Source organism: Molossus molossus, unplaced genomic scaffold, assembly GCF_014108415.1.
Source record: "Molossus molossus isolate mMolMol1 unplaced genomic scaffold, mMolMol1.p scaffold_m16_p_21, whole genome shotgun sequence".
In the NCBI taxonomy this organism is placed as follows: Eukaryota; Metazoa; Chordata; class Mammalia; order Chiroptera; family Molossidae; genus Molossus; species Molossus molossus.
In genome coordinates this window covers 4,219,470-4,235,111 of record NW_023425357.1, presented here as the reverse complement: position 1 = coordinate 4,235,111, position 15,642 = coordinate 4,219,470, and the positions used below count along the sequence as shown (strand labels likewise).

At 41.8% G+C, this 15,642-nt stretch overlaps 1 protein-coding gene across 1 annotated transcript; it reads left to right on the top strand.

The window, feature by feature from the left end:
• The first annotated feature begins 5,449 nt into the window (after positions 1-5,449).
• Positions 5,450-10,825, top strand: LOC118638824 (zinc finger protein 665-like). Its single transcript, XM_036274952.1, has 4 exons — positions 5,450-5,512; positions 5,972-6,098; positions 8,780-8,853; positions 9,473-10,825. The coding sequence occupies exons 1-4, from the start codon at positions 5,450-5,452 to the stop codon at positions 10,823-10,825; spliced, it is 1,617 nt and encodes a 538-aa protein (XP_036130845.1).
• Positions 10,826-15,642: the final 4,817 nt, after the last annotated feature.

Here is a 15,642-nt window from a genome sequence, read left to right as displayed (position 1 = left end):
GAGGGAGAGAGAGAAACCGACGTGAAAGGGTCACATTGAGTGGTTGCCACCCACACGACCCAACCAGGGCTGAGGACAAACTGCGACCGAGGTACATGCCCTTAGCGGGAACCGAACCCGGGTCTCTCTGGACCGCAGGCTGACACTCCAACTGCTGAGCCAAACCGGCCAGGGCCTCTATTGATTTTTTTAGAGAGAGGGAAAGGGTGAGGACGAGAGAGATGCAATGATGAGAGAGAACATCGACTGGCTGCCTCCTGTGTGCCTTTCACTGGGGATCTGGCCCACAACCTGGGCATGTGCCCTGAGCAGAAATAAAAATAGTGACCTCTTAGTGCACGAGCTAACGCTCAACCAGTGAGACACTGGCTGCGTGGTGGTGTAACTTTTGCGTTGTGAAAATGTACATCAGGTCCCCTGGCCAGTTTGACTCAGCAGTCAGAGAATCAGCCTGAGGACCAATTACTCACAGGTTGCATATTGATCAAGGGCAGGCACCTCAGATGTCTGTCTCCAACTCGGGTCAGGGTCGTTCATGAGGCAGCCACTCCATGGGTCTCTCTCGCATCGATGTTTCTCTGTCTCCCTCTTTCCGTCTCTTCCACTCTATCTGAAGATATGTAGAAAAATATCCTCTGACGAGGATTAAAAACTAAAGTACGTAAGGTGATGACCTCAGGGACGTAATAAGTGCACCACAAACACGAAGAAAAGAGTTCCTTTATGTGTACGGTTCAATGAAGGAACTAGAATGACACAAGCTTGGGAACCGAATTCCTTCCATGTGTGAGCCTGCTATGGTCTGGTGTTTGAAAGTCAATTGTGAGGAAGTCAACCAACATACAATGAAGTAAATGGAAATCGAGTGTTGAAGAAAATAGAGGGTCTCCAAGGTTGCAGGTGTAGTTTGTAATGGGGAGACAGTCTCCTTTGCCAGGTGCCAGTGCGCGGTTCTGCCATTTCTTCCTGACTGGCATTCATATTCAGAGCCAACACATCGAGCAGGAAAAGAGGTTTTGGTACTGTTAATGTCGAAACTGACACCCAGTGTCCTCTACCTCGAAATTTTTCCCATCCCCAAATAAGTACATGTTTTGTTCATCAATGATAAGTTTTCAACTGCATATGATACCCTATGAGAAGGGGCCTGACTTCCAAATTAAAAGAACTGATTTGTAGGCATTTAAAGAATGACTGGGATTCATCCCCGACTCCTAAAACTTACCACTGGGAAATAATGTGAGGGTCACTTTGGCAAAATCCTGGAAAAGTCTAAATGGAGGACATGGCCCTAATGTCCTTTTCAATTTCTTTTTAAAAGTACTGAGAATTAAGCCCTGGCCAGTTTGGCTCAGCGGTTAGACGTCGGCCTGAGGTCCAGAGAGACCCGGGTTCGGTTCCCACTAAGGGCACGTACTTCGGTTGCAGTTTGTCCCCGGCCCTGGTTGGTCGTGCGGGTGGCAGCCACTCGATGTGTCCCTTCACGTCGATGTTTCTTTCTCTCTCTCCCTTCCTCTCTCTCCCTCCCACTCTATCTGTACAAAAAATGGAAAAATATCCTCGGGTGAGGATAAAAAAAAAAAAAGTACTGAGAATTAATAAATTTACTTTTAGAAAGGCAGGAAGGGAGAGAGGAAAAGAGGGAATATTGATCGATGTCCTAGTGCACTCCCTCTACTGGGGATCAAGCCTGCAATCCTGGCATGTGCCCTGAACAGGAATCAAACTGGCAACCTTATGCTGCCCAGAAGACACACTGGGCAGGGCCCTAATGTCCTTTGAAGTAACCTTTTAGTTGATTTAAATGGCTCCCATGAAGTTGCTCCTATAGAAAGATGTACTTTTGACCAGAAACCGTATTTGTTGCTCCTCTTACAAGGCCTTAGAAGCACAAGGACCCTAAATATATATTTGGAGATAAACATGTCTTGATTAAAAAGTGTGGGTGTAGCTAATGGAGAAGATCTTTGGTGCCACACAAAGTGCTATATTAAAAATATACTGGCCCTGGCCAGTTTGGCTCAGCGGTTAGAGTGTCTGCCTGCGGTCCGGAGAGACCCCGTTCGGTTCCCACTAAGGGCACATACCTCGGTTGCGGTTTATCCCCGGCCCTGGTTGGTCGTGCAGGTGTCAGCCACTCGATGTGTCCCTTTCACATCGATGTTTCCCTCTCTCTTCCTCTCTCTCCCTCCCACTCTATCTGTACAAAAAATGGAAAAATGTCCTCGGATGAGGATAAAAAAATATATATATACTGTTGTACTGTTTGGAGGTCTAGGGACTTGTTCTTGAAAAATCACTGTGACCGGGTAGAACTGACAAAAATTATTGGAAGTAGAAATATTTATTATTGGAAAGTACTAAGCCTCAGTGGATTGAGTATTGTCCCATGGACTGAGCGGTCCTGGTTGGATTGCTGGTCAGGGCACACGCCAGGGTTGCAGGCTCCATGCCTAGTAGGGGGCTTGCAGGAGTCGGCCCATCCCCGTTTCTCTCTCACATTGATGTTTCTATCTCTCTGTTTTCCTTTAAAAAAAAAAAATCAATAAAAACATTTATTTATTTATATCCTCACTCCAGTATATTTCTCCACGTTTTTTCCGAGAGAATGGGAGGGAGAGAGACAGAAACACCAACACGAGAGGGAGAGGGACACAACCGAGTGGTTGCCTCCCGCACGACCCAACAGGACCCCCATCAGGCCGGAATGGCCACAAGCTGTGTGTCCCTGACCGGAAGGGGACGCGGGACTCCCTGACTCGCAGGCCAGTGCTCTCACCGCTGAGCCCTACCGGCCAAAGCAATGCAGTTGTATTTAAGAGAGTCTAGGACCAGCCTTCCAGTTCGCTCCTCCCCCCTCCCCGGCTCCTCCCACACCAGCCTCTAGGCTCCGCCCACTGCCCGCGTGCGCTCCGCCTCGTTTCCGGGCTCACAGATTGGAGGCAATGCGCTTGCGCGGTTTCTTACATTCCCGGAAGCCAGGAGTGAGCGCGGAGGTCTCACGGGTCTTGTAGTTTGGACCATCCTGGTTCCAACCCCGTCCCGGGAGCTCTGGTGGCTGCACGAGGAACCTTGGGGTCCCCGCGGGCTCCGAGGGTCTCGCTGCTGCGCGGCCTACAGCCCTGCGTGCGGCAGGTGAGTGCGCCCTGGTGTCCGTGCCGCCGGGTGCAGGGACCCCGCGCGCTTGGAGGGAACAGGTCGCCGGCGCCCTGGCCGCTCTCTAGGCGGTCGGACGCCGCCTGCCGCGTGGCTGTCGTCCCGGAAACCGGCCCCTCGGCCGCCCTCCCGGCCCGCGCCGGTTCCCGTCTCGGGAGACGACTCGAGGGCAGTCCAGCCGTCTGCGCGGAAGAGGGGACCCGGTCTGGGTGCCTGCGGAGCTCATCGGGTGTGGGCCTGAGGTGGGATATATCGGCTTGAGGCTTTATGTATTTAATTTAACATGAGCTGAGTCGTTTTAGGTAAAGGGATTTGAATGGGAATTCCAGATCTCCGCTTCCAAGGCTTGTGAATTTCACAGTTAATTGGCTTTCATTGCCAACAGATGCCCAGAGCGGAGAGAGCTGTCCGTTGGTCGTGGGGCCCTTTCCATTTCCTGGGATCGCAAGAAGTAAGTGACGCGAAAGTAAGTAAGGGACAAGAAATGACTGGGTCTGTCATGATGCTAGTTCAAGGAATACTAGAAACGTTGGGGCTTTTTTTATTTTATTTTTTCCCCATCTCCCAAGAATTTATTATTTTTTTTCTAGCTAGGACAGTTAATTCATGACAAAATATTTTTTTTCTTTGTTGATTTTTTTTTTTTTAAATCCTTACCTGAGGATATTTTTCCATTTTTTTGTTCAGATAGAGCGGGAAGGGGGGAGAGAGAGAGAGAGAGAGAGAGAGAAAGAGAGAGAAAGAAACATCGACATGAAAGGGACACATCGAGTGGCTGCCACCCACACAACCCAACCAGGGCCGGCGACAAACTGCAACCGAGGTACATGCCCTTAGCGGGGACCAAACCCGGGTCTCTCTGGACCGCAGGCCAACGCTCTAACCGCTGAGCCAAACCGGCCAGGGCTCTTTGTTGATTTTAGAGAGAGAGCAAAGTAGAAGTAGAGACAGCCAGAAACATCGATCAGAGAAAACATGAATTGGCTGCGTCCTGTAAATCCCCAGTAGGGATCGGGCCCACACCTGGGCATATAATCTGTCTGAGAATTGAACAGGTGACCTCTTGGTGCAGGGGTTGATGCTCAACCATTGAGCCAGTGTCCAGACCATGATGATTTAAAAAAATATATGTTTTTATTGATTGTTTTAGAGAGAGGAAGGAGAGAGAGAGATAGAATCATCGAGATGAACCCACAACTCAGGCATGTGCCCAGAACGAGAATTGAAATGGGACCTCTAACTCCATCGGACAATGCTCAGTGATTGTGTGTCACCCCATGCTCTGAGAGGTTGCTGATTCAATTCCAGGTCAGGAGACATGCCCAGTTGTGGAACCAATCCCCGGCTGGGGACATGTAGGAGGTGGCCAGTCGATTTTTTCCCTCATCAATGTTTTTCTTACTTCCTCTGTCTCTCTCTAAAATGAAGAAAGGAATAAAAATTATACATGTATTGTGTCTATTTCACATTCTGAGCCCTGTGTCCTTTCCATATATGTTGAAATATCTAGCATTAGGCTATTTCCGTGTATACTTGGTAAGGATGTAAATGATATTAAGAGACAAAATCTACTTCTGTGAGTTGGTCTCGTATTCAGCAGCATTTTCCTTTCATTTATATGATTTGTTGAAATAGTAACTGTGGGCCACACACTACCAGATCCCTTCAACACCTTCTTGTCCATTTTGTGAAAGTACTGAAGGATGGAGTGGATTCACCTGGTACTTCATTCACATAGAGCTCATCTATTCATGGTGAAGTTATTTGATTAGTTTGTTAAAATAGCTATCTTATTTTTATTGTAAGTGCCCCTAGCGAGTACCGAACCCAGGACTCTCTGGTCCATAAGACGATGCTCCCACACTGAGCCAAACCGGCCAGGGCTAAATATGTATCTTTTTTGGCAGGAGGGCCCACTGGGAACATTTGTGAGTGGGGCGCAGGCTTTAGTCAGGGATGTGACAGGGTGGTCTGTTGGGTTCAGAGATCCCAGACGCCATCCCACATTCCCCTGGCTGTAGGGACGTGTGCAGGTCTGTGGGAGGGGAGTGCACATGAAGACAAATAAAACAATCCTCACAGTGTGGTCTCCCTGTAGGAGCTCATTGTTCCTGACTTGCTGTGACAAAGGACAGCAGAGGGTGGCCTTTTCAGCAGTTCTAGGTCCTTCTGCCTGTGAATGTGCTGGGAGCTGATTAAGGGGCTGTGTGGACACATTTGAAGACACATTCTGTGACTCCAACATAACGTCACATGAGGAAACAACCCTGAGCAGAACCAGGACGAGGACAAAATGGCTGCTTCTCCCGTAAAAGATATGTCGTGGGTCAGAGGCTGTCTCTGCTTTTCCTCTCAGGTGGGTGAATTTAGAACCTGCAACCTTTATTTCTCTACTTCTGATGTTCTTCCTAGTGAGGTTATTTTCCTTGACTTAATTTTTTTATTATTTACAAAACATATTTTCATTGATGTTTGAGAGAGAGAGGAAGGGAGAGAGAGGTAGAAGCATGGATTTGGGAAAGAAACATTCATTGGCCGCCTCAGTAAGCCCCCTACTGGGGATCAAGTCCACAACCCTGGCATGTGTCGTGGCTGGGAATCGAACTGGAGACCTTCTGGTACATGAATTGACACTAACCGCTTTGTAATCCGGCCGAGCTATCCTGTGTTTTTTTTATGTACTGTTTAGAAGAATGGCACATGGAATGGAAACATTAGTGTCATTAGCAAAAACCGCTTCTCCTAACACTGTTTCCATGTTGGGTGACCTTAGGAACGTCTGGTCGCCCCTTGGTAAATGTGTCTTTCCTTTCAGGGCCCGCTGACCTTCAGGGATGTGGCTGTAGACTTCTCTCAGGAGGAGTGGGAATGCCTGGACCCCGCTCAGCAGACATTGTACCTGGATGTGATGTTGGAGAACTACAGGAACCTGGTCTCCCTGGGTGAGCATGACTTCCTTCCAGGGTTCCCCCTTCATCTGCTGTAGTTTCCTTTATTTCTTTAACATCTGTTTGGGGCTTCTGCTTTGTATGATGGACTGTCAGAGTCTTGCTCTCAGAAAACACATTGCTGGTTGATGGTGTAGAAAGGCTTTGTGATGCATGTGAATTACAAACTTGGTGTTTCAAGTTTTCTGTTGTCTAGAATAATTGAAGTGCTCTCAGAAAACAGTATTTTGGAAAATCTTTTTGTGGAATATTCTACTATTCAACCATGTCTTCTGACCTGAACATGACCTGGATTAGATATGGGATCATGTCTGTCAGTATTCATGTTCCATTTTCTTTCTCTCTGTTTGTTTTACTATTTTCTCTTTATTGATTTTAGAGAAATGAAGGGAGAGGGAGAGAGAGACACACAGACATTATGAGAGAACATCGATTGGCTGCCCCTTCATTCCCCCCACTGGGGATTGGGCCCACAATCTGGGCATGTCCCCTTTTTCTGGACTGGAACCCGGGACACTTAGGTCTTCAATGCTGACGCTCTAACTGCTGAGCAAAACTGGCCAGAGCCTCACTTTATGTCCTTTTTGTTGTTTATCTTATGACATAGATTTAAGATTTTATTGTTTTTTATTTTAAAGGTCTACAGGAGAAATCAAAGTGATTTTTGTTTCATTATTAGGCCATTGGGAACTTTTATATTTCTGTATATTTTATATGTGCAAGAAAGCTTTTTTTTTTATCTGCCCCTGAGGACATTTTTCCATTTTTTGTTCAGATAGAGTGGGAAGGAGAGCTCGAGAGAGAAACATTGACATGAAAGGGAAACATCTAGTGGTTGCCACCCGCACAACCCAACCAGGGCTGGGGACACACTGCAACTGAGGTATGTGCCCTTAGCAGGAACCGAACCCGGGTCTCTCCGGATTGCAGGCTGATGCTGTAACCGGTGAGCCAGACTGGCCAGGGCAACAAGAAATCTTGACATTTTCATATGCTTTAGTGTTGTTTAGAATTTTTTAAGCTGATCTAGAAGTATTTTCTTACTCATTTTTCATTGTGCAGGTTTACTGGTGAGAATATCGTGTTTTTTGAGTTAGAAGAATCTTTCTCTTTTGTTGATGTGTTTTGTCAGAGAAAGTATTCTTGATAGATTTTGGTGTTTTATCAGTTGAGTATTTTATTTCATGCATTTTTTAAAATGAGTTATCTGCTGAGAAGCCCAGTGATCATCCAAGAGGAACTGTCTTTTTCTTGACAAGTTTTTTGTTGTTGTTGTTCTTTTTACCCTTTTAGGGTATTTGTTGTGTGGGATTCATTATGTTTTGATTCTAATATGTCCTTCTGTTGATATTTGTACGTTTATTCTACTTAGAATTCAGTCATCTGCCTGAATTTGTATGTCTCTTTCTTTCTCTAAATGTTGGAATCCTGAACTTATTTTTAAAATTTAAATGTTTCTCTCAAATCGATTTGAGTGACATTTTTTCATAGGAGTGAGTTTATGGGTTTCAGGTGTGGATTTCTAGTGTATATTATACTGTGTCCACCACCCAAAGTCAGATCATCTTCTGTCACCATATATTAGGCCCGCTTCACCCCCAAACCTCATCGTCCTGTGGCAACCACCACAATGATCTCGTGTCCATGAGTTTCAGTTTTATATCCCACATATGAGTGAAAGTATGTAGTTCTTAGTTTTTTCTGCTTGACTAATTTCACGTAGCACAATATTCCCAAGGTCCATAATGTTGTTGCAAATGTCAGTATTTTCTTATGGCTCAGTAGGTAATATTCCATTGTGTGTATGCGCCACATCTTTTTGTTTTAGTTAATCTTTGCCCGAGAATAATTTTTCATTGATTATTAGAGAGAATGGAAAGAGGGAACGAGGGAGACACATCAGCTCGTTGCCTCCCATAGGACCCCAACCAGGGCCAGGGACGAACAGCAACCGAGGTACATGCCCTTAGCAGGAAGAGAACCCAGGAGTCTTTGGTCCATGGGCCAACGCTGTAACCGCTGATCCAGGCCGGCCAAAGTGTGGTTCAGGAATATAAACAACACAGCTTTATAAACTTGTTTTTTGTAAGCAAAAACAAATAACTATCACCTGTGGTAGAAATTCTAATTTTTGTCAAAACTGTTTTGGGGCAGTTTGTGTGTCAGTTCCAAGTTTAAAATTTTTTTTGTCTGTTCTTTAGAGCCCATGATATATTTATGTCCTCGATATCTGTCTTCACTATTGCAGTCTCTGAAGTGTTTGAACAATGACTTCTTTTTAGCAGCCATTGCAATGCATTCACCATGTACTGAAATTGTTTTAAAATTTTGCCATGCAAAACAGAAACACATTCTTCAGTATGTTGGAAGAAAGTAAGATCACTGAACACGCATTACTGTCTTCTCTGTCTCTGCAGACAAGAAACTGGGAATTGGGAGTTGTCTTATACTATTGTTATTGTATGCTAGGGGTTGAGCAGGTATCATTGGCAAATGTAGAACTTTTTGTCTCTCTTAAATGTGACTTTTCCTCATTGTATCTTTATTGGTGTTGCTTTGAATACTGAACTTGCTTTAGGAGTACTCAGAATGTAATTTGCTCAATAATTTCTGTTAAGTTCAGTTTACATCTACCCAAGTGTTATGAATGTGAAACTTTATGTCATATCTTTCAGCTGTCTTATCTGAGGACAATGAGGCCTTTGTGCCAAAGGCAAAGCTGGAAGATTTATTCCCTGAAATAATACTGGTAAGATATGGAAGGTATGGGTTTTATAGTGTACACTTAGTGAGAGCCTTGGGATTTGAGGAAAAGTGTACGATGAGAAGGTGTGATAATATGGACAGAAGTAACCTGGGACTGTTGTATAATAAAATCCTTGTTATCTAAAGAGGTCAAAGATACTACACATTTGGGGATGCTCCTGGTTTAGGTCAGTTTCATCATCAGATCAGTGTGTTTCTAAATGTGAAGACCAAAAACAATGTGTTACTGTATATATTAGATCAGAAATAGGGAAATCGAGTACTCACATCAGCGATGTTGCAAAGAATAATAAGAATTGTTTGCAATGTTGTGTGGGATTAAACTTTCAGTTAGTCATTTCTGAAATTTAGTGATTTATCATGAACACATAAAATTACAATGTGATCAGTTTAGTAATTCCCTTATTAAGGAATCATTATATCACTATTGGGAAATAGCACTTTTTTGAACCAATGTATATAATTTTCTTAATTTTAGGAGTGTTTTTTATACATCATCATGGTTTAATAGGTGTTACAGAATCGTTATTTGAGAATAAGTGTACATTTTGAAGGAAATTATAGCTGTCACTAAAGCTCTTTCTGTCTTCAATTATTACCAGAGTGCATATAATGAAGACAGAAGTTATCAATGCAACATACATTGGAAAAATTTTTACCAAGAGTCAAACCCCAATAAGCAGAAAACTCAGCTTCCAGAGAACTATTATGAAGGTGGAAAAGTCTTTGCCCAAATGTCAAATCGAAATATACATCAGGTTATTCATACTGTGGAGAAGAGAAACAAACGAAGTAAATGTGACAAATCTTTGCAGCAATCTTCACGTCACACTGAACGACAGAATATTCATACCAGGGAGAGAGCTTTCAAAGGTAATCCGTGCGGGAGTCCGATGTTTAGTCTAGATAGACTTACAGAAAGCCATACAGAACAAAAACTTTATCAATGTAATAAATGTGGCAAAATATTTAATTCCCTTAGATATATTAGTATACATGGCACAACTCATAAGGGGGATAAACCCTATAAATGTAGAGAATGTGGCAAAGCTTTTAGTCGGCCCTCACACCTTAATCTCCATTATAAAATTCATACTGGAGAGAAACCTCATAAATGCAAAGAATGTGGAAAAGCCTTTCGGAGTTCTTCACACCTTAATCTGCATCATAGAATTCATACTGGAGAGAAACCATTCCAATGTGTTAAATGTGGCAAATATTTTAGGTTCTCCTCAGAACTTAATCATCATGAGATAATTCACACAGGGGAGAAAACGTACAAATGTAAAGAATGTGGCAAAGCCTTTAGCCAGCCCTCAGCCTTCAGTAAACATCGGAGAATTAATACTGGAGAGAAGCCTTTCCAATGTAGTCAATGTGGCAAAGGTTTTAGGGGCTCCTCAGATCTTAATCGGCATCAGATAATTCACACGGGGGAGAACCCTTACAAATGTAAAGAATGTGGCAAAGTCTTTACGCAGTCCACAAACCTTATTGTACATCAGAGAATTCATACTGGAGAGAAACCTTATCGTTGCATTGAATGTGGCAAAGACTTTAGGCATTCCACAAACCTTATTGTACATCAGAGAATTCATACTGGAGAGAAACCTTATCGGTGTATTGAATGTGGCAAAGCCTTTAAGCAGTCCACAAACCTTATTGTACATCAGAGAATACATACTGGAGAGAAACCTTATCGGTGTATTGAATGTGGCAAAACCTTTACCCACTCTTCAAGCCTTACTGCACATCGAAGAATTCATACTGGAGAGAAGCCTCATAAATGCAAAGAATGTGGCAAAGCCTTTGTGAGGTCTTCACACCTTAATTGCCATCAGAGAATTCATACTGGAGAGAAACCTCATAAATGCAAAGAATGTGGCAAAGCCTTTGGGAGGTCTTCAAACCTTTATCGCCATCAGAGAATTCATACTGGAGAGAATCCTTACTAGTGTGGTAAATGTGGGAAAGCTTTTAGGTGCTGGCTTAGACCTTAATCGTCATGAGATAATTCACACAGGGGAGAAACCTTACAAATGTAAAGAATGTGGCAAAGCCTTTAGGCATTCCTCAACCCTTACTCAACATTGTAGAATTCATAGTGGAGAGAAACCTTATCGTGTTGAATGTGGCAAAGCCTTTACCTAGTCCTCAGTCCTTACTGAACATCAGAGAATTCATCACAGAGGTAAGCCTTATGAATGTAGAAACTGTGACAGAGCCTTTAATGAGTGTTCAGAACATATGCAACGTTAGAAAAGTTCATACTGGAGATAAATCTTACAGATGCAAGGAGTGTGGTAAAGTCTTTTATCAGCACACAAAATTTATACTGGAAAGAAGCATTAGGAATGTGTACAATTGAACAAATTGAATGCCATGCATGTCTCACTGTATATGAGTGTGTTCATACTGGAGAGAGATACAGATGTCAGAATATGCTAAAGCCTCTCACTGGCAGTGGAATCTTACTAGACACCAGATATTTCATTCTAGAGAAATGTTACAAGTGTCAAAAATGTAGGAAAGCCTCTAGCCTGTCGTCCCCAGAAGTTACTAAATACCAGAGAATTCACTGTAATGCACGTTACAAATGTACATAATGTACATTTAATCACTCTTCACAATTTAATCATCATTAGATTATTCCTAGTGGAGAAATACTGTATTTGGAAAAACCTTGTTTTTCCATTTACACCTTAGTAATCATCAAATCATCAAAAAGGCTCATTCTCGACAGGAGCCTTATAAATGTGGAAAATGTGGCCAAACTTTTATAACATACCCTATGTGGCATGACACAAATTATAGTGGACAGAAGACTTTCATGTGTAAACCATATGTCAAAGCTTTTAAATGACATTCATGCCTTATTGTATGTGAGAAAATAATATATACTGGAGAGGAACTTTACAAATGCTCTACCACATCGATGTTTCTGTCTCTCTCTTGCAAACATTTGTGTAGCAAACATCTGAACGCAGAAAGTAAATATCAATGAACATAAAGGGAGAATGGACCCTTTGTTATTTGTATTCTTTGTTTTTTGTTAATGGGTTGTATGAATTTGTCAAATATTAAGGATACGAGACCCTTACAAAATCTTTGATTTGCTATTATTTTCTCCTGTTTGATAGATTGTATTTTTACTTTGTGATAGTGTCCTGAGCAAAAAGCATAAATTTTGATGAAGATTTAATTTATCTTATTTCATCTTTGACTTTTATTGTTGTTATATCTAAAATAATCTACTGGCAAATTCAAGGTCATGAAGATTTAACCCTATGTTTTTATCTCAGAGATTTGTATGTCAAGTTCTTACATTTAGCTTCCCTGTAGCTACTATGCATTGGCTAAATTCTAACTGTTTTTATTTAAAACACCTTCTGAATAAGGGTCCCTAACTGAACACCACAGCCTTTGTGCAATACATGTACACTGGAAAAAAAATGGTTAGTTTAAAAATTGGATTATACATTTAAAGTTTTTTAAATTTTTGTTGAATGCTTTGGAGTGACATTGGTTAATAAAGTTATGAGTTTAATGTAGTATTCTATATGACATTGTCGCAATATTGTACTGTGTGTTTACCATGAGAAGTGTCTTTCCATTCACATTTATCCTCCCTTTACCCTTTTCTGCCTGCCCACACCCTGAGTTACCTCTGCTAATTTCCTTTATACTGTCTGTGCCAATAAGGGGATTTGTTGTTGTTTTTACTTTACCCTTCAGTATACATTTTATGTTTTTTTTTTTATCCTCACCCGAGGATATTTTTCCATTTTTTGTTCAGGTAGAGAGAGAGGAACAGAGAGAGAGAGAGAGAGGAACATCGACGTGAAAGGGACACATTGACTGGCTGCCACCCGCATGACCAACCAGGGCTGGGGACAAACTGCAACTGAGGTACATGCCCTTAGTGGGAACTGAACCTGGGTCTCTCTGGACCGCAGGCCAACCGCTGAGCCAAACCAGCCAGGGCTTCAGTATACATTTTAAGCCAAATTATATAATTAAAGAAAAACTTTTCTATTACTTAGTTTTAACTGTGAACTTTCCATTGTGGTACAAATGATAAATATTTTATGAGGTTGAAAAGTCCTGACCTTTTTCTGTAAGTGCTTTCATAAAATCAAGCAAAGAATGCTTCTTCCATCGGTCTTTTCCATGGGTTCTTGGGCCTTTGTGAACATGAACACATCACTGTGTGTTGTCTGTAGAAGCTGAGTTACATGGTGGTCCAGGGGCATCCCTATTGGGCCGCTACACAGGTCTTATGGACCACTTTGCTGATGGTGCAGAGCCTCGTACCCATCTCTAAGTTCCACCCTTTCCCAATAGGTTCACCTCAAAAGAACCTTTTTTTGTGTTCTGTCACTGCCTCATGCAGACATGTGGTGAGGATGTTTATTGCCTTATATGAAAAATAAAAGGAAACTGTGCCGGTTTCTGAATTTTCAGTAGCATCACTTATAGCACTAATTTTTAACTTAAAATGTGCAAGTTAATGTCTACTACTTGCTTTGCTGTGTAGAATCTGAAGATGGCCCTGGAAAGTGTTGGATCAACAATAGCATATCTATACATATCTTTCCAAGAAGGGGCATCCTGTTTTCAGACGTAATTTGAGTTTTGACATTGCAAACTGTTTTTACCCTAATACTTCAGTGAGGTTTTATTATTTAAGTAGTTAAATGGTTAGACTCAAATAGATTGTAAGTTAGGGAAATTAATTGGTCTTGACCTAAACATGCGAAAAACCCTTGTCCTGTTCCTGAGTCTCCAGACATCCAGTCCTAAACTCACTCTCCCCAGGTTATGCCCACTACACACAGATTGTCTTGTATTTCTCTATAGATGGAATCTTCCACAGGAAAATGTGCTCAATAATAGATGCTGACTAGTAGATCCTGCAATGAGAATTATTAAGGGAGGTAAAAGTTCTTGGATATTTGATTAATTTACTTCATACTCTTTTGGGCTTATACATAGAATATACCCCACTACAGAATGTCGCAAATTATTGTTGAGGCAAAAGTAAATCCAATCGTATCTTTGAAGTATATATTAGAGGCTTAGGTACCCAAACCTGTCAGAACATTCAGAAATACGAAAGTGAAAAAGAGGTAAAAAAAAACAAAACCCTGGCCGGTTTGGTTCAGTGGTTAGAGCGTTGGCCCGCGGTCCAGAGAGACCCGGGTTTGGTTCCCACTAAGGGCGTATACCTCGGGTGCAGTTTGTCCCTGGCCCTGGTTGGGTCATGCGGGTGGCAGCCACTCGATGTGTCCCCTTCACGTCGATGTTTCTCTTTCTCCCGCTCTCTCCCTCCCACTCTATGTGAACAAAAAATGGAAAAATGTCCTCGGGTGAAGAATAAATATTTAAATTAAAAATGAGGTAAAAAGTAAACTTTGTAATTATTCTTCAAAGGAACATACAATGTATTGGAAATTATATTATATGATTGGATATGATTGATTTAAGTGTATTATGATGTGAAGAAGTTTCAGGCATTTCAAAGTATTTCTAGTGTGGTAGAGAACATTTTTTTTTTTTGGATTCCAATAAAGCCAAGTCATGTTTCCAAAAGCAAAATCTATTAAGAACAATAAACATGTACAAGAAATGACAAGAAATGATGATCATGGTTACAAATGCAAAATAATATCTAATTATCCCAAACTTGTGAATATAATAGTTAAAAACGATTTCATATGCTAGTTCAAGAGAACATTTTAATGATGTAATTTATAACACATTTTATTTTTTTTTTATTTTTTATTTATTTTTTTATTTAAAAAAGAGAGAGAGAGACAGAGAGAGAGAGAGAAACATCGATGTGAAAGGGACACATCGAGTGGCTGCCACCCACACGACCCAACCAGGGCCGGGGACAAACTGCAACCGAGGTACGCGCCCTTAGCGGGAACCAAACCCGGGTCTCTCAGGACCGCAGGCCGATGCTCTAACCGCTGAGCCAAACCGGCCAGGGCTTTTTACTGTTTTTAATGAAGTGCCAGACATTAATCAAATTGTTGTTCCCCTCAATTAGAGTCATTTATCTCTCATTACTCTTAAGATTTTCTCTTTGTTACTAGCGCTCAGCAGCTTACTTCTGGATTTTTAGTTAAAGTTAGGATCTCCATATTTCCATATTATAGGAATACATTCCAATCATCTTTGAGTTTTTATTTTTACCTTTACATTTCTGATCCATTTGTACCTTATTTTGACATAGTTTGAGGTATTGAATGAATTCGATCATTTTCCAAATAACTACCCTGTTAGTCCAACACCATTTTTAAATAGTTCATCTCTCACAAACATAGTGTCTCGACTTTACATACTTAATATGGGAGCCATTCTGAGGACAAAAGGAATTACAAAGAACATTTCAGCTTTCCCTCAATTATACCAGCATAGTACTATCACCATTGTTATTTTGAAGATATTTCCTTTCTGTTGTTGGGAACAGGGAATAATGTTAATCAAGTTGAGAGAAAAATGCTATAAGGTTAATAATTGATTTGAAAATATGAACAGGAAGACAGGCATTCCTTTCCTACTTCTGTCCACTCTGGGAGCAGTATCAACCCATCAGCTCCCAGATTGTGTTCACTAATGTCATCTCCAAATAAAAGGAACAGGCCTTTTTGGAGAAGTAGCTGACTCTGCTCTGCGTTTGGAATAGAGAAAGAATGGTGAGCCTGGGAGAGCTGGCTGGGTCAGAAAGCAAGGAAATTTTCAGTAACTAATAGAATCAAATCAA

Coding starts and splice junctions, on each gene's coding strand:
- LOC118638824 (XM_036274952.1), top strand. CDS start 5,450: ATGGCTGCTTCTCCCGTAAAAGATATGTCGTGGGTCAGAGGCTGTCTC. Junction 6,099..8,779: donor CAGGAACCTGGTCTCCCTGG/GTGAGCATGACT, acceptor CATATCTTTCAG/CTGTCTTATCTGAGGACAAT. Junction 8,854..9,472: donor TATTCCCTGAAATAATACTG/GTAAGATATGGA, acceptor AATTATTACCAG/AGTGCATATAATGAAGACAG.